The sequence below is a fragment of the Panthera onca genome, chromosome C1 (genome assembly GCF_046562875.1).
Source record: "Panthera onca isolate mPanOnc1 chromosome C1, mPanOnc1 haplotype 2, whole genome shotgun sequence".
Lineage (NCBI taxonomy): Eukaryota > Metazoa > Chordata > Mammalia > Carnivora > Felidae > Panthera > Panthera onca.
Genome location: NC_138346.1, coordinates 19,242,716 through 19,260,090, shown reverse-complemented (window position 1 = coordinate 19,260,090; position 17,375 = coordinate 19,242,716). Strand labels below are relative to the sequence as shown.

At 52.5% G+C, this 17,375-nt stretch overlaps 1 protein-coding gene across 5 annotated transcripts; it reads right to left on the bottom strand.

The window, feature by feature from the left end:
- Window positions 1-38: 38 nt before the first annotated feature.
- On the bottom strand, window positions 39-17,343 carry ZNF142 (zinc finger protein 142). 5 transcript variants are annotated; one of them, XM_060623571.3, is made up of 10 exons: window positions 17,157-17,343; window positions 16,739-16,890; window positions 14,873-15,185; window positions 11,568-12,167; window positions 10,266-10,460; window positions 8,531-9,355; window positions 6,692-6,869; window positions 3,031-5,947; window positions 2,380-2,485; window positions 39-1,449 (listed from the first exon to the last, which is right to left on the bottom strand). In XM_060623571.3, the coding sequence occupies exons 3-10, from the start codon at window positions 15,150-15,152 to the stop codon at window positions 980-982; spliced, it is 5,571 nt and encodes a 1,856-aa protein (XP_060479554.1). In that variant the 5' UTR covers window positions 15,153-15,185; window positions 16,739-16,890; window positions 17,157-17,343; the 3' UTR covers window positions 39-979. The 5 variants fall into 5 exon arrangements, with proteins under 5 accessions (XP_060479554.1, XP_060479555.1, XP_060479556.1 ...); XM_060623572.3 differs by having other exon boundaries at window positions 16,766-16,890; XM_060623573.3 differs by having other exon boundaries at window positions 10,266-10,433; window positions 14,873-16,890; window positions 17,157-17,342.
- Between the last annotated feature and the right edge of the window lie 32 nt (window positions 17,344-17,375).

Genomic DNA, 17,375 nt, shown 5'->3' with positions numbered 1-17,375 from the left:
TAGTATAGCTTCTAAGGGCAAAAGGAGGAGACAAAGGGTATGTGATCCCAACCCTGCTGAGGTTTATAACTGGAATCATCCTGGTTTACATCTGTTGTCCCAGCATAATTACTAAAAGTACCCTTTCATTTTCCCAGTGTGTCCCAGTGTAGATGATTAATCATCCAGTCATTGTAAGGTCTGGATTAGAGATTCACACCAGCCCCCATTCCCCCAAGTCATCTGCATTTCACACTACCTTGTACTTTAACTCTAGTGTCGCTGCTGAGCCAGGCTGAGAAAAGATGCTGAAATAAACCTGCTTCTAGGAACAGGCTTAGTGGGGGGCAGTCCTCCCTCTATAGGTAGACCAAGGGACTTGGCAAGAAGGAGCAAGGTAGAGGCCAAGACAGGTTCAAGGACAGAGAGAAAACAGACCTGGCCCATTTCAGAATCACACAGTGAAAATGGAAGGAGACAAAGGAGAGGCAGAGGTCTGAGAGGGAACAGGGCAGATCAAGAGGACAACCTGGAAATGGTAAGTCAGGGACGTGGACGAGTCTATAAGCTAGTAATCACTCTGTTTAACATGCTTTAGAGAGCATCAGGCACAACAGCACATGCAGGTAGATACAACTGTTTTGAGGGCATTGAAAGAAAACAGACTTGACAGCAAGAAGAAAGGGGATGACAGAATGGGTAAAACCAGCATCTTAGAGCCAGGGACTTTGGGGGAGGGATGGTGAAGAAAGCAGGAACTCATGGGTTAAAAACACAGTGTGCCGCAACAGGAAATCAATTTGTGGTCCATGTTGCTCTTTTATATATATGGCCATCAACTTCAAAGTATTAGAGCCTGAGTCCCAGGAGGCCTGCAGCCCCCTCCCCGGGCGCCTCAAAGCTAGGCCCTCCTCTGGCCCTGAGCTCCAGGCTCGCTCTGCCTCCAGTCAGTCTGCACTGCACGTCTTGGACCACACCCTCCAAGAGGTGAGGTAGGCTCTCAGCCCTCTGGTCCAGTTGGAGGAGCAGCAGGAGCAGGGGGGCTGGGGTCCTCCAACTGCACGTCATGCAGGTGCACTGTGGGGGTGGTGGGGTCTTTGCCCACTCCTTGGTTTGGGTCGGCCTGGTCGGGGTGGTGCCTGCGCACATGCTTAACCACCTGGAACTTCTGCTTGGCCTTGTAGCTGCAGAGGCGGCAGAAGAAGGGGTGGCGGTCGGTGTGGGTGAGGGCGTGATGGCGCAGGCCGGCAGCCCAGCGGAAAGCACGGTGGCACACGTTGCACACATAGGGTTTGGCCTCGCTGTGCTTGCGGAGGTGGGTGCGCAGTAGGAAGCGGGTCTTGAAGGCCTTGCCACACTGCTCGCACATGAAGGCCCGGGCTTCCCGGTGTCGCGTCTCCTGGTGCACACGCAGCGCATCAGCCCGGTTGGTACAGTATTCACACTCGGGACACTGGTATGGCTTCAGTCCTGGGGGACAGGGCGAGGACAAGGAACAAATTACTGCTGAAGGGAGTCGAACAATGCTCAGTGCGCCGGAAGAGTCGCCGTGATCCCGGGACACAAAGAACACAAGCAGCATGGTGACTAACGACTGCATCTTTGGAATGTTCCAGTCTCCTCTGACATTTCTATGCCCTTCTCCCAAAACAGCCCCTTGTATAGAGCGGGTGCTCAATGGATGCTGATAACTGATTCCCAAGTAGCCACCTGACAGCAACGAATATTCACTCAAATATGACAGGGTTTCCAAATGGGAGATTCTAACCCCCTTTTGATCATGGGGTCCTCATGCAACTTGGAAATCCATTTAAATACAACTCCTTGCCCAACCCAAACAGGAAAATAAAATGTTTAAGAAGGAAGAGCTAGAGGCAAAAGAAGTGTCATTCATAGATGCAGAGTGCCTTGAAATGCATCTGGTTACTTCCTTTACATGAGGGGATCATACACAGTAATCACAAGCACGGCATCATTAAGTCTTTCCTGAGAAGCCATAGTTCATGGACTCCGTACCCAGAAGAAAAAAAAGAAGTTAAAACAAGTGAACCCTTCACATTCTCTTTGTTACCCATGACAGCCCATCGTGTCTGCAGGAACCAAGGAGACCTCCTTCAGTCACATGTTTGAGTTCTCAATGGGAGGTGGGTAACCTAGGGCCATGAAGCTTTTACACAGTGCAGACGCATAGGCTCCCAGGTTCACCTCTCTTCCGATTCTGATAGGTCTTCAGTGGGCAGGGAAGCTATTCTGGCCATTCAGCCTCCCTCCCACCTACCACCAATGTGAAAAACTGATGTGCGCCCTGAACCTGACTAAGGACAGCCACAACCTCAAGGAGGCTGGGTGTGCCAGAGAATGGGGGAACCCCTTGGGCCTGTGGAAACCGCACAGACTCACCTGTGTGCTTGGTCATGTGGTACTTGAGCTGGTTGACCCACTTGCACTTGTAGCCACAGTCAGGGCACAGATACTTGCGTTCTTCCTTGTGGATCCGCATATGGTACTGGAGGAGGGAAGAGCAGAGTATGCCCAGAAAATGCGTACCCTTGACACTCAAAGGATGTGCTCCCATCCCGGCCATACTTCTGTTACCAAGCAGGCTCCCCAGTCTGGCCATGTGGACACCAACCTAACCCACTGGGCCTACCTCTTGGTCTGCCCTATCTCAGCTCTGCCACTTGCTACCTGTGTCTTTGGGGGCTTAACCTCTACCTCACAGTTTATTAACCTGTGAGATAAACTGCAGAAGAAATAGCAAAAGCAACTCTATCTTGTGTTTTGGAAGGACTAAAATTAGTATCCAGCATACAATAAGTGCTCAATAAATGTTAGCCATTATCACGGAGATTACCACCCAACTATTACCTGCCTTCATCACATACCAAGCACGTGTGACGGAATTTTATCTCTGTAACAACTCTGTGAAGTATTCTCTTCCTTTTACACCCGAGGAATCTCAGGCTTGGAGAAGTTAGGGGGCTTCACGAAAGTCCCAGAGCTCATAGCTGCGAGTTGGGATCAGGGAAGTCCCCAGGGCCCCAACCTTACCTTGAGTCGAGAAGGGTCAGCACAGGCATAGGGACAGAGGTGACAGCGGTAGGGCTTTTCCCCGGTGTGGATGCGGCTGTGCCAGGTGATCTTCTGCCGGTTCTTGGTGCTGTAAGCACAGTCGGTGCACTTGTAGAGCCGGGTGCCCCCGTGGCCTTTCACGTGGTGGTCCAGCACGAGCTGATGGCGGCACGTAAAGTCACAAAAGGGGCAGCGCAGCGGGGGCTGGCTGGCACCTGCACCGCCCTCCGAGGCCGCTGCCGCCTCATGCTGTTCCAAGTAGTGCTTCACCAGGCCCGCCCGCTCCCGGGCAGCGAAGTCACAGAGCTGGCAGCGGTGGCTGAAATGCTGCTGTCTCCGGTGCTCATCCAGTGCCGGCCGGCTGGGGAAGGCCTCCTGGCAGGCCCCGCACTCCAGCCGCGGATGCTGTTTCCGGGTGTGTCCTCGCAGGCTGGCGGGGCTGGGGCACAGCAACCCACAGCGGGAGCAGTGCAGGGGGCCCTCGGTGGCCTCCGCAGGAGAGCCGGGGGCGGGGGGCGCAGGTTCAGGATGTCGGCGCAGGGCATGCTGCTTGAGTGCCGTCTCGGAACTGAACTGGGCCTCACACCGGGGGCAGGCAAAGGCAGGAGTGCCCCGGTGGCAACTGTTGACGTGGCGAGTGATGTCATGGCGAAGGTAGCCACTGTAGTCACAGAGGGGACAGAAGTGGGTGGGTGTTTTGTCATGTACCCTTAGCCGGTGCAAGCGCAGTTTTGAGTTGGTACCAAATGTCTGGGGACAGGAGCTGCAGGGGATGCGGCCAACACCTGTGTGTCGCGACTGGTGCGCCTCCAACCGGTACCGTCTGGTGGTGGAAAAGTCACAGAAGGGGCACTGGTGCGGCTTCACTCCCTCGTGCTTGAGCCGCCGGTGCTGCTGTAGGCACCGGCCCTGCTTACAGGTGAAGCCACAGTCCCCGCACTGCAGAGGGGGCCGGGGCCCGCGGGCGGGAGCCGTGCTAGGGTGCCTCCGCTTCTGGTGTAGCCTCAGGGCGGCAGCGGCGGCAGTGGTGAACGTGCAGAGGCCGCAGTGCAGCTCGCCGGACCCCTCGAGGGGGCAGCCTCGGGTCTGGTGAGTCCTCAGAGCCCGCTCCTGCTGGCAGCTGAAGGGACATGTGGGGCAGGAGAAGCGCGCCCCCTTCTGCTTTGGCACCGCAGTCGTGTCCCCATTCCCAGGGCTGCGCTCTGTGCTGCCGCTATTTAGGGGAGCGGAGCCTCCATCGCTCAGGAGGGATGCAACGGGCTGGGTCTGGGCGGCCCCCCGCTTTCCTCCCCCGCCACGTCCCCCGCGGCAGCCTTCGGCCACGTGAGAGGTAATGGAGGAGAGCCGAGAACAGAGGAACGTGCAGGAGTTGCAGTGAAACTTGCCCTGCTCGAAGTGGAACTTCTCAGGCGTCTCTGCGGGTGAGGGGTTTCCTGCAGGAGGGACTGCAGGGACACACAGTGTGCCAGGAGGCTCCTCTACTTCCGGCTCCCTGGGAGGCACAGAGGGAGCATCTTTTGGGAGCACCAGCTCTACTTCTAATGGCGCAGGTGGGGGCTTCCCACCTTCCGCATCCCCTGAGTCCTGGGTGCCCGGGGGTGGAGGACGCAGAGGGACGGGTGAACTTGGTCTGGGTAAGCCCTTGTTCTTTCTGAGCAGAACAGGGCACTTCTTCAGCAGGTGGGTGCTGAGGCCACGCTGTTGCTTGAAGCTAGCCCCACACTCAGGGCACAGCAGGGGCTCTCGGCGGCCCTGGCACCCAGTCCTGGAGTGCACACTCAGGGCCTTCTCCCGGCGGGTGATAAAAGGGCAGTGCGGGCAGCGGAAGGCCCGCCCCTCTCCCTGTATCACAACCATCTGAACCCGCCCCTCCAGCACCAGAGCCTCTGCTTGCTCTTTGTCCTGTCTCCGCAGGGCCTTGAGTAAGGACTCTGACTCCGGGAACTGGGGGAGGGGAGCGGTCTCAGCAGGCAGAGCTGCCTTGAAGGTTCCCACCCAGCTGTCAGGGGGCTCCTCTGAGGAAGGGGGGTTTCTGGGGCTTTCAGGGGCTGGCTTTTCCAGAACGGGCTCTTCTTCAGCATCCAAACCAGACGTCCCAGCACCTTCAAAGGTAGACAGCTCTGTCAAAGTTGCACCTGGCCCTTCCAGTCTCAGGGGCCCCGAGGGGTCCAGGGGCCTGAACTCCGCAGGGGCGGGTTCAGTGATCTCCTCAAGGGGCGGCTCAGCCACGGGCTCCAGCTCTACCCCCAGGGCCTCGAGGTGCAGCGTGCAGCCACCTTCATCTGCCTCGGCCGGACTGGGGCTGCTACCCAGGTCGTCCCCCCGCGGAACCTCGCTGCCAGCCGGTCTCCCGGCGCGGTCCTCCTCACCGGGCTCCGGCGGGGCCCGGTCCACCTTGGGGTCCACCACAGTCCCGGGGTCACGGTCTGGCGCCTCAGGCTGGGCAGACAGCTGGCTCGAGGGCTCTGAGTCTGGCGGGGGTGTCGGGCACTGCCTGGCCCCCTCCGGCTCCTGGCTGGCAGAGCGGAGCTGCCACACCTGGTCCCCGGGCACGTAGCCGTGGGCCTTGCGCTTGTGGAAGAAGAGGGTGGTGTTGCTGAAGGTGCGGTAGTCGCAGAGGGCACAGCGGAACTCCCGGAGGCGGGTGTGCTTGCAGTTCTCGTGGCTCAGCAGGGCCTGCTTGTGGCGGCTCTGGTAGCTGCAGTAGCGGCAGGGATAGAGCGGGGCCGGCGCGCCCGGGTGGTGCTGGGAGGCCATGTGCTTCTGCAGCTCATACTTCCGCTTGCAAGCGAAAGCACACACCTCACACATCAGGGACTTGCCCTGGTGGCGCAGCTTGTGGCTGCTCAGCTGGTCAGCCCGGTGGCAGCGGTACGAGCACTGGTTGCACTGGTATCTGGCGAGGAGGACAGGGGTGGGGGTGGGGGGCAAAATCACAATTATCGATCTCCCTTGACAGGTAAATGAGCACTTACTGTGGACAAGGCTCTACACTCGGTACTGTACACGCATCATTTATTCTTTTTTTCCACTGCCCTGTGACGTAGGTATCTATTTGCAAGTGAGGTCACTAAAGCACGGAAATTAATAACTTGCCTAAGGTTAAAAAGGAAGTGAAGGGCAGGGACAGCCTAGCTTCAGGGCCTGTGTTCCAACCCCTCCTCTGTATCGCTTCCCAAAGGGAAGAGAGCATAAATCAGCAACCCGCCGTGGACTCCGAAGGAGCTGACAGGGCTACAGCCTCATGGGGCAGGTTTCTGTGCCTAGGTCCCATTCGCCCGTGGAGGCATGGAAGCTAGGAGAAACCCCCTGGCCATCTGTGCCACAGCTCAGCGGGAAACATGCCTGGGTTGGGGTCACAGGTGCAGCCTCCCTACTTTCCCAGGACCGGACTCAGAACCCAAGGGACACCTTCGTGTGTAGGCCTGCACTCCCTCCCCTGAGCCCAGACAGCTCTCACCATGCACACTGGGCCACAGGCACAGAGGCCAGCTACAGGCAATGGAGCTGAGGCTAGAGGAGCAGAGAGGGACAATAGGAGGAGTCGCTCTGGGGCCAGGAGAGCAAGGTGAGTTCAAGAGGAGGCTAGCCTGGCATAAGGTCCTTGGGAACAGGGACGGAGGCATGCGTGTGCTCATACCTGAGGTCCCCTGCATGTTTCCGCATGTGCACACTGAGGTAGTGCTTCCACTTGGTGACATAGCCACACTCGGTGCACATATAATCCTTGGTGTTGGAGTGGGTCAGCATGTGCTTGGACAGGTAGCTCACGTCTCGGCACGTGAAGTCACACAGCTCACACTTGTGAGGTTTCTCGCCTTATGGGGGAGTGGGGGTGGGAGAGGGGAGAGGACACAGGTCAGACATGGACCGAGCGAGCACAGACCATCTTCCCCAGCAAGCTTGCCCTGATGCCAAGCAGAACGAAAGCTTCACGCGCGGCCCGCGGCGTGGTTCACAAGTCAGTGCTGCTCCCCAGCCCTCGCAGACGATTTCTCCACTCTGACACGGAGCAAGCCCCAGAGGAAAGTGAAGACCATGCTTTCCAAAACCAGCTTGGAAGTCTACCCTTGATTTGTTGTGGAGCTTGTTGGCACTGGCTCCACTTACCCTAGTTCCTTCCAGTTTTGTGGAAGAGGAGAAAAAAATCAGGCAATACAAGAAGTAGTTAAGAATTTGAACTCTGAAATCCGACACAGTTAACAAAGACGTCAATAGCCAACATGTATAGAATGCTCATTATGTACCAGGTCCCCTCGTACTGACTCCTCCCAACAGCCCCCGGAGGAGGACTGCCCCATTTTACAGAAAAAGAAGCCAAGGCAGAGAGAAACCACAGAGCTATCAAGTGGTGGTTCAGATCCCAGCTTACTACCGTATGGCTTTGGAGAGGTCATTTAACCCCTCCAAGTCTCAGTTTCCTTGGCTCCAAAGAGGGAGCAACAAAAATACTGACTGCTCATGGTTGACAGAAGATTAAATGAGATGTCCCAAAGTCCTCAGCAGTGCCCAGCAAGGACTCAAGGAAGAGCTGTCTGTGTAGTTGGTCAAGACCAGGTCCTTCAGGACCCTTCCCTGTGATCCCTGCCTACCCGCTCAGCCCATTTCCCCGCGGACAAAAGCAAGCAACGTGGTGGTCTGGCTCTGGTTCTGATACTAGCTGTGTGATCCTGAAACAGGCCATTTAAGTGTTCAGTTTCTCTTTTTCACCTGTCTTCCTTACAAGATTGTTATTATGAGTTAAATGAAGTAATCTATCTAAAAGAACTCTAAACTATAAAGCACCGTAGAGATGAAGATTTTAGGAAAGGCCGCAGAAAAACGAGGCTTGGTGACCAAAGCATGCGTAGAAATGACCTGTTCCAGGGAAACAATGGCTTTACCCCAAGCTACCTAAAAGCTGGCCTCCCAAAAATCTTTGATGAGATTTTTTTAATATCTTGTCAACCCACTGATGCTTGCCTAGAGAGCACAAATGGGGTGATGCTGTAGGAGGAAGCCTGATGTGGCTGTGTCACTCAAAGCATCAGCAATGCTGGTAACCAATTTAGACTCTGAGTCGGCTGCCAAGGCTACAACATATGTAGATGGTTCAGTCCCCTCGCCCCATCTCTCATAGCACACCTCAAAACTCAAATTGCAAAGGAAGGTATCTCCCCCCCCGTCTGGGTTTCTTCGCTCTAATAGGCTGGGTACTGACCCAGGCAAGCCTGACGAAGGGCAAGCAGAACTGGACGGGGCCTTAACGGTGAGACACAGCAGCACAGCAGTGAGAGCACAGTCTTTGGCTCAGTGGCTTAACCACCGTACTAGCTGAGTGACACTCGGCTTAAGGCTTGATTTATATCTAGGAAGACTGGGTCCAACAAGACAATGCACGCAAGGCCCTTCCTGTATCTTGTACACAGTAAAAGCTCACTTCTGCCGCCCCCTCCTCATCGCCACCCTTACGTTATGGGAAGCAGGGAAGCCAGCTCACCGGTGTGCAGCAGCATGTGGCGGATGAGCACCCTCTTGTGGGCGGTGGCAAAGCTGCACTCAGGGCACTGGTGGATCTTCTCGTGGGCGTGCATCTTGCCCACGTGGTCCTGGTAGGCCACCGGGTTGAAGGTGGCAAAGGGGCAGAAGGTGCAGCGCAGCTCTTCACTGCCGGGGTGGCCCTGCTTCTTGTGTTTGCGGAACAGGTGCTTATTGGAGCAGGCAAAGTCGCAGTGTGGGCAGTGGAAGGCGTAGTGGCTTTTGTGATGGGCCTCCATGGCTTCGGCCGTGGCGAAGAGCATGGGACAAGAGTGATGGCGGCACTCCACGGCCCGCACACCATGGGTCTCCTTCAGGTGCTTTATGAAGGCCTTGCGGTCGGGGGCCGTGTAGCCACAGCCTTCCTGAAAGCAGCGGAGGGGCAGCGGCTCTGCCGCCGCTGCCGCCGTGTGGCTCTTGAGGTGCTCTTTGAGGGCCTGGCTGAGGCGGAACTCCTCGCGGCACACGGGACAGGTGTAGGTGTCTGAGTAGAAGTTGGAGATGTCCTCGTGCATGCTGGCCATGTGGCGGTTGAGCGCGTTCCTCTCCACCGCACTGTAGTGGCACAGCGGGCAGCGGTGGGCTTTCTGGCCCAGCTCCCGCAGCAGATGGGTCTTGAGCTTGCTCTTGCTGGTGAAGAACTTCTGGCAGTTGGGGCACTGGAGGCTGGGGTCCGGGAAGTGCAGATGCAGGTGCTCCACCAGATGGGTCCGCTTCTTAAAGCAGCGCTTGCATTCTGGACACATGTGGGTCTTGAAGAGGGACTCGGTGCCAGAAGCCACATCCCCTGGGAGAGGGAAAGGCACAGAAGGTAGCTCAGCGGCTGGCCAGATAATGGGAGAACCACAATCTGCCCAGACACAAACATCGTGTGGCCTTTCCCGTTTCTCTCCAGGAAACCGAAACAGTAGCACTTCAAACACTGTGGTCTCAAAGAAGAGACGAGAAATTCAAGTATTGAAAGAAGCAATATCACAAGGATTTCTCAAGCCTTGTGGCAAACCTATTTGAAGTGCTTCACCCAGCCACCTACTGTTCCTAAGCCTTTGTCTAGAGCTGCTCGAGAGAACAATCCGGATGGACCATTCTTGTTCTTCCTTGTCCTCGTTCATGGAGGTAGGCAGTGGGATCAGCAGGGTTGGTTGGAAGGAAAAAAACCCCATGGAGTGTGGAGAAGGGAAGTGAAGAAGGTAAAGCACTCCCACTTCCTAACACTGGTTCACTGAGTTCTAGATCATAGAGAACTGGTCATAAATACAACCAGATCTTTTCTATTCCCTTGACAATAAATGTGCTCCCTGTGGGCTGGATGGGTTTCAAATGTTCTAGTGAGTTAGAAAACTGGGAAGTAGGGTTTCGGAAACAAAATCTCAGTGGGCCCAATGCCAGACATGTCAGGCTGCTGATCAATAACCTCTAGCATCTTTGTATGATGAACATCACCCTCTCCTTCCCTGCAAAAAAGCTTTCTGCCCAAGGAAAACCAGCCCAGGAGAGCAAACTCTATTTACCCCGGCTCTGTTTCTACAGTCTTTACTCATTTATCATTTTCCCACTAGACATGTCAAAGTGGAAGGGTAGGAACAAAGGGATATGAGTCAAAGCCCAGGAAACCAAACCCCAGAGCCTCAATGCCAGGCTCCCCTCAATCCATTCCGCCCCACCACCAGGAGGTTCAAGCCTAACCATGTCATTACCTTCTAACTGCTGAGCCCCCTGGGCTTTCTCTGGGGCTTTCTGGGAGTCCTTTAAGGTGCCATTCCCCTCTTCTTCCTCTACGTCCTCCTCGTCAGCTGACTCTCGCCTGGGCAAGGGCGTATCTGCTTGTTCTGAAGGCTCTCCCTCTCTACTGGGCAGTTTCGGAGCTGGAGACACATAACATTCGATGATGTCTATAGAAGCCAATGCCAGCAGTGAAGGCTTGGACTGCTCCTCTTACTGGCTGGCAGAATCACCCCCTCCCCATTTAGTGTAAGAGATCTCGGATTCTAAGTCTATACATTTATTATCACTCAAGACAAGGATAGGAAGACCAAGAGCTAAGCTGTCATTAATGCTCCAACCTAGAGTAAATCAAACCTCAGATAACACCATCCTCAGACCCCTGAAAGGTAAGAGCTTTGAGATCACTGCAGTGGGGGTAGGGGACTGAGAGGGACAGAATGGGTACAGAGCCCTTCCCTGGCTTGGGTTCCTAGGGCTAACGGCTGGTGGCTCAACGCAGGGTAACATAGTCTGTCCTCTTAACTGCTCTACTGAGAAGCCTAATCAGCAAGACAGGGTCACACCAATCCAGCCCTTCTATCCCTCAACAAAGGGAGATGCCTCAGGAAGGCAAAGATACAAGACTATTTCCCAGGAAAAAGGGGTCTTCTCTTTGGGAACAAAGCACCAACAGGTCTTAGCAAGCCTAAGTCTCTCAGCAGAATCCTGACCTTCCAGGCCTGGTTTCTCTATTTTCTCCTGCTCTTCTATCCACCCCATGCCCGTTTTTTTTTGTTGTTGTTGGTTTTTTGTTTGTTTATTTTTGTTGAGACTGAGAGGAGTAAGGATCAGTGAGGCTCCACCCTCCTAGAAGGTTTCTTTTTAAAAGAATCCCGGCTTCTCTGGCCCAATCCCACGTGCTCTAAAAAGAAGTCTACAGGTATTCTACCAGTGGCTACGGCCACAGATGAACACTTTAGCTTCTGCCCTCAGAAAGCTCTGAAATGGATCAAGAAAAGGATACTGGTTAAGTAACTTCAAGGCCACAGCACAGCTAAAGCCAAATATCACTCACTGTCATGGACAAAGACTTGCTCCTTGTCTTATATATTCTGACTGGTCCAGGGTTTCTAGATGCCTTCCACTGTCAGTCAGTAATACTGGCCTCCTGAGCCACTGCTCCACGATCCCTTGCATTCACATATGCATCATGGCACTGGAATCAACGGCCTGTCCTGTAAGACTGACCGTGGCTGCATTCCAGGCAAGGCACTGCTGGGCCTTTGGCCTCATACCTGGCAGCAGCTCCTGGGATGGAAGACCCTGAAGGGCAGACAGTTCTCCCTGTGTCCCGGCCCCATGGCTCCGCTGATGCTGCCGGAAGAGTTTGACGTTGGAGCCCACGAAGCTGCAATGGTTGCAGTGGAAAGGGTAGTGGGCCTGCCGGTGCAGCTCCATGCCCTGCTGGCTCCCAAAGAGCAGGGGGCAGCCCCGGAAAGAACAGGGCACGGGAACCGTGGCGTGGGCCTGCCTCAGGTGGTGCTGCAGACCCTTGCGATCTTCAGCGGAGAACACACAGCCAGACTCTGGGCAGGAGAAGATGTCGGGAGTGGCCCGGTGAATCTTGAAGTGGCTCTTCAGGGCCTGGGGTTGGGCAAACTCCTGTCTACACACAGGGCATGGCAGGGGGCTATCTGGTGGGCCCTGGCCCTGCAGAGGGCCAGAGAGAATGAGGTTGCCGGGGGTCAGCTCTACAGAGCATGGAAGGCTAGAGAGGCCCTGCATAGGCTGTATAAGGGTCTCAGTACACTGGTGCAGGGCCAGCAGAGTGGGCTCTGCGAAGCTCTGCTCACAGCGCTCACAGAAGTACACCTCCACCACCTTTACCAGGACACCTGCAGGCAGAGGACCGACAGAGAAAGGCACAGAATCAGATGGAATGAGACTCACAGGAGTTAGCTACTAGTAGAAAATGTAGGTGAATCTTTTAATATTAGTAGAGTGGAGATGGACCTTAAGTCTGGTTCTATCCCTGGACAGTAAGCTCCATAAGGTCAGGGACAGTCTATTTATTTGCACATACATTTGGATTCCCACTGTCAAGTGCTCGCTTCGGCAGCACATATACTAAAGTTGGATTCCGAGTATCTGGCCCAATATTTGGCACAAAATAGGTATTTAATATTTGCTAAATAAATACAACAAGCATTAACCAATCAGGAAAGCATAGGAAAAGGCAATACATTTTGCCCAAATGAAAAATTACGAACTTCCAAGAGAAGTAAACGACAATCTGCGGAAAACATCTACAGTATAAATGACAAAGTATTACTTTCACATTCTGTAAAGAGATTTTTCAAAGGCACAGTAATTTACAAAATGGAAAATATCCGTTTCCAAAAGACCCAAATCACGTTCACAGTAATCACTGCCATTTCTTAAGCAACGGGCAGGACCTTGACAAAGGTGTAGGAAACACTCACTTGGTGCTCCAGTTGCCCTACGAGAAGAGGGGCCTGGAGTTCTAAGGTTAAGGCCATGGTGCCTGTTAATGGTGGAACCAGGACTCAAGCCCAGGTCTGTGCCACGTCTACCCTGGGAATCCTTTTTTTTTTTTTTTTTTTATCATTTCTTTAAATAAAAGTTCATTGTGACAACTCAAATAACATAGATGTATATAAAGAAAAAATAACCCCCCCACACTCTCACACAAAATTTGGTGTATATTCTTATTCTTTCAGGCCTTTTTCAGTCATTTCTCTGCAATTTGCTTCCCCCCCCCCCCCACCGCTTGCTATATATATCAGATACTTTTTTTTCTGAGTACCTTTAGCTCTACCTTGTATTTTTTTTTTGTCCAGTCCAGAGTACTTCCTGGCATGAACAAGTCAAAATGAAGTCTTGCCCTTACTGATGGACATTTGGGTTATTTGCAATCATTATAAATAAAGCTGCTCGGGACATCCTTTTACCCCTGTCTCCTTGTGCATGTGTGTGAGTTTTCTATAGGACAGAGGCCTAGAAATGGGAATGACTGGGTCAGTTTAAAGTTTGTTATATAGGGGTGCCTGGGTGGCTCAGTCGGTTAAGCATCTTTAAATAACATTTATTTAAAGTAAATACACATTAAAAAAAATTAAAGTTCATTATATAAAATGACCTTCAAAAGATTATGCTAATTTATACACTCTATAAGCTATAAGGCAGTTACCTGTTTTCCTACCAACACTAAGCATTATAAAAAACATTTAATTTTTGCCATAGTTGAGAAGCAGTATGGGCATTTCATAACTGTTATTTTTTTTTAAGTTTTTTTTTTTTTAAGTTTTTTTTGGTTTTTTTTGTTTTTTAGTAATTTCTACACCCGACGTGGGGCTCAAACTCATGACCCCGATATCAAGAGTCGCATGCTCTGGGGCACCAGGTGGCTCAATCAGTTGAACGTCTGATTCTTGATTTAGGCTCAGGTCATGATCTCACTGTTTGTGGGTTCAAACCCCACATCAGTCTCTGCACAGAGCCTGCTTGGGATTCTTTCCCTCCCTCTCTGCCCTTCCCCCCATAGGATCGCTCTCTCCCTCTCAATAAATAAATACACTTAAAAAGAAAAAAAAAAGTCATCTGCTCTTCTGACTGAGCCAGCCAGGCACCCCTCATAATTATTTTTAACTGGAACTTATTTGTGTGTTAGTGAGATTATGCATCCTTATGGTTATTGACTATTTTTACTCTTCCTTATTGAAGTGCCTGTAGGTTTCTTTTTCCCTTTCTAAAAAAAAAAAAACCCCAAAAAACACCGTTTCTTTTTCTTATTTCATAGCTCTTTGAATTTTAAAGATATTAACTCTTCCTCATGTATTGCAAATGTTTTTCCCAGGTTTGTTCTTTGCCTATTACTTGTTTCATTACACAGAAGGTTAGAAATACTCTACGATCAAATTAGCTAATCTTTCCCAGTAGTTGCTGTCACTATACTACACTGCCAAGGGAAGTTGTGACAGCCATAGCTGGAGGATGGCAGTTAACAGCAGGGAAGTTACCTAAAAATAAGAAGTTGTAGATATGGGAAGAATAGAGGGGAGAGTCTTTTTTCTAGAATAAATATAAACGTTCAACTCCCACTCTTGACAACATGCCTCGGATGAGTTAAGTAAGTTATACACAAGAAACTAGGGCAAGGAAATACCAGATTACCTCTGGGAAGCCCTGCCAAGCCCAGGGTGGTGGAGGCGCTGGGCCTGTTGCCTAATCCCTGGCTGCAGTTCCCGAGTGGGAGGGTCAATATGGGGGAAAAACTCCCCGAGGGCTATAGGAGTAAGGATTGGGCAGAGGTGTCAGAAAGGTCTTCCCTTCTGGACTGCTGCCTAGCAGACTTGAAGCCCTCACAGGGATAGACTCTGCCAAGAGCTCAGTACCAGGTTGTGAACCACCTTGCCAGCCTTCAATCAACATTCACCAACTGCAAATCAAATTACAACATCTCTAAGAATAAAAATGTTACCTTGTGTTCTCATCACATTTATATAGAAGGGTCAAAAATAGCACAGACAAAACCTCAGGGCTGACTGTCCCACTGGCCTGGTAGCAACTATGTTTGTACCTGGGGGCTCTCCAGGAGCACCTGGGGACAGGTTTCCAGCTACTGCTTCCACAATGATCTCCATGTTCCCTGTGTCCTCTTCAGTTGCTGTGGACTCTACCAGCAGGCAGCCTGGGTCAGCAGGCAAAGGTGTGGGATTCCCAGCAGGACAGGGGCTCTGGACAGGCTCCAGGATTCCACGGTTAGACAGAGATGGGGGGATCAGCAATAGCTCAGGGCACAGTCCATCCATCTCCCCAGTGCTGTCGGTTGGCTGTGGGTCCAACACGGGGTCTGTCATCACCACTGACCGGTGTCCTGTGGTTTTTATGTGCTGATAAGCCAATCAGAAGAGAACCCAAACAAAATATAGTTAGAGATCTCACTTTCTTCCCAGCTGATGTGGGTGCACGGCCCAGTGCCTGCCCACTTAGGCATTTCCTTGCATGGCAGCATGCCACACCTAGTTAACCTAGAAGTTTTTACAACAATGTTCAGAACGAGAAGTATACAAATGTTAATAGGGATCAATATTAGAAGAGAGCCAACAAGTTTTGGCCAATATACTAAAGACTGAAGGTTAAGTTTCTTGGATCTAAGTAACCCTGGTGAAATCATAAAGCAATCTGGGTCCCAGTTTTCTTATCTGCAACAAAACTTGGGCCAAGGGATCTCAGATGTCCCTTCCCCGCTTAACATGTTATGATCTCACTACTCCTCTGTATGGGTATAAGGCCCTTCCTTCATGACCTGGCCCCTGCTGACCTCTCCAGACTCATCTACCACCTCTCCCCTCAACAGATCTCTGATCCAGTCATACCAATGAGTTGCCATTCTCCAGGCTCAACAACTTCTCTTTTGTTCCCATACCCTCACACATGCCTCTCTCTCTCTCTCTCTGGGCTTGATGGGCCATTTCCCTTTCTCCATCTCTCGTCTGGCTAACCAACTCTTCACTGTCCTTAAGAATCTGCACAAATGTCACTTCTGCTGTGAAGACTTCCTGACACTGTTTATGTAAGTTACTCTCTCTGGGGTCCTCAGGGCCTTGTACCTTGTACCTAACTCTATCAGAAACTGTCACACTGCACTGTTGTTTAGCTATCAGTCTCCCTCCCTAGACTTAGAGCTTTCTGAGTGCAACTGACTGACTTATCACTTCACTGAACACAAACCACAACAATCTATGCAAGTAAGACAAATGAGATTCTAGTGGAAAACCGCAGACATGGAGATGCATCAGAGGGAAGCTAGGTCTGCTACAAAGATAAACCAGTGGTTCCTTACATATGAAGGAACACACCTGGAGAAATTTCAAACTCATTGACTATGGCCTCATATTGAAAACACTAGAACACAACTGAGAAATGAATACCAACTAAATTGCATATCCTGTTACACACGGCTAAAATTAGCGTAAGGTGAAGAATAAGTAATGTATGACAGTAATTACTCCATGAAATTGAGTCATGGAGGTCAAGTAAGGGCCTTAGGGATAGGAAATCAGGTTGCAGGTGTGAATCCTGCAACTCAAAACCTCAGATCGGGGGATTCGGAAGGTAGCTGGGAAGTGCATTTCCACGGTCAGAGGATTCTCTGGAAACCACAGCCTCCGCTCACAGAATTTTATCGCTGCTCTGCGGGGAGCCAAGGAGGACACAGTGCCTTCTAGATCAAGAACCTGAAAACCTGAACCTTCAGCGGCTGGAAAGCGGGTGAGGTGGGAGAGAGGCGGGCACAAGAGGAGAAATGAGCACATCTTTGGGGCAGAGGCAGTGAGCAAGAAAAGGGACAAATTAATGCAGAGAGAAGGGCTGGGGAAAGAATGTGACCCGGCGTGGGGACAAAGGCACCCGGGTTTCCATGTTTCTTTGGGCTCTGACTCACCGCGTGGCCTCTGACAGATACAGTCACCTCGCTTCCCAGGGCCTCAGCTTTCCTATCTGTAAAGTGGAGGTGATGACAGCGTCCACATCGTTGGGCGGGAGCGGCAATCACAAGAGCCAGCAAATGGGAAAGCCGTTTTGTGACCTGCAAAGCTTGGGATGGAGCATCGTCATGATTATGGTCCTGAGGAGAGGCAGCGGGCAACCGGGTGGGATCCAAAGCAGTGACGCGGCTGAGGCACCGGGACGGCTGCTGTGATACGCCGGGGCCCCGACCGTCGGCGTGCTTCTTTCAGCACCTCCTGCAGGGGGTTCCCACCGCCCAGGCCCACCCTCATCCTGGGGTTCGAGAAACTTTTGCCTCCGGCCCGCTCCACAAACACTCCCTACTAGTTTCCGCCCTGCAGCCACTAACTCACCTCCCGGGCCAAGGCCGGCAGGAGCTGTGTCTCTCTATGGTTCACCAGCTGCTGGAGCGGCCTCCCGGGACTCCTTTTGTGCGACCGCCTCCGGCCCAGCCGCCTCTAGGACTTCGGGCCGATGGAGGCCGCTCTCTCTTCCTCTCGTCGGCTGGCGGTGTACTCTATGGTTTTCTCCGGCGTTTTCCCTTTGCCCCTTTTCCCAGCCTAGCGGCCCAA

Bases quoted from the DNA above. Each gene is read 5' to 3' on its own strand.
- ZNF142 (XM_060623571.3), bottom strand. From the start codon at position 15,152: ATGACAGACCCCGTGTTGGACCCACAGCCAACCGACAGCACTGGGGAG. The intron at 10,461-11,567 runs GTATGAGGCCAA...TGGCTTCTATAG, and splicing joins ATCCCAGGAGCTGCTGCCAG to ACATCATCGAATGTTATGTG. The intron at 5,948-6,691 runs GTATGAGCACAC...CCTCCTCGCCAG, and splicing joins AAACATGCAGGGGACCTCAG to ATACCAGTGCAACCAGTGCT.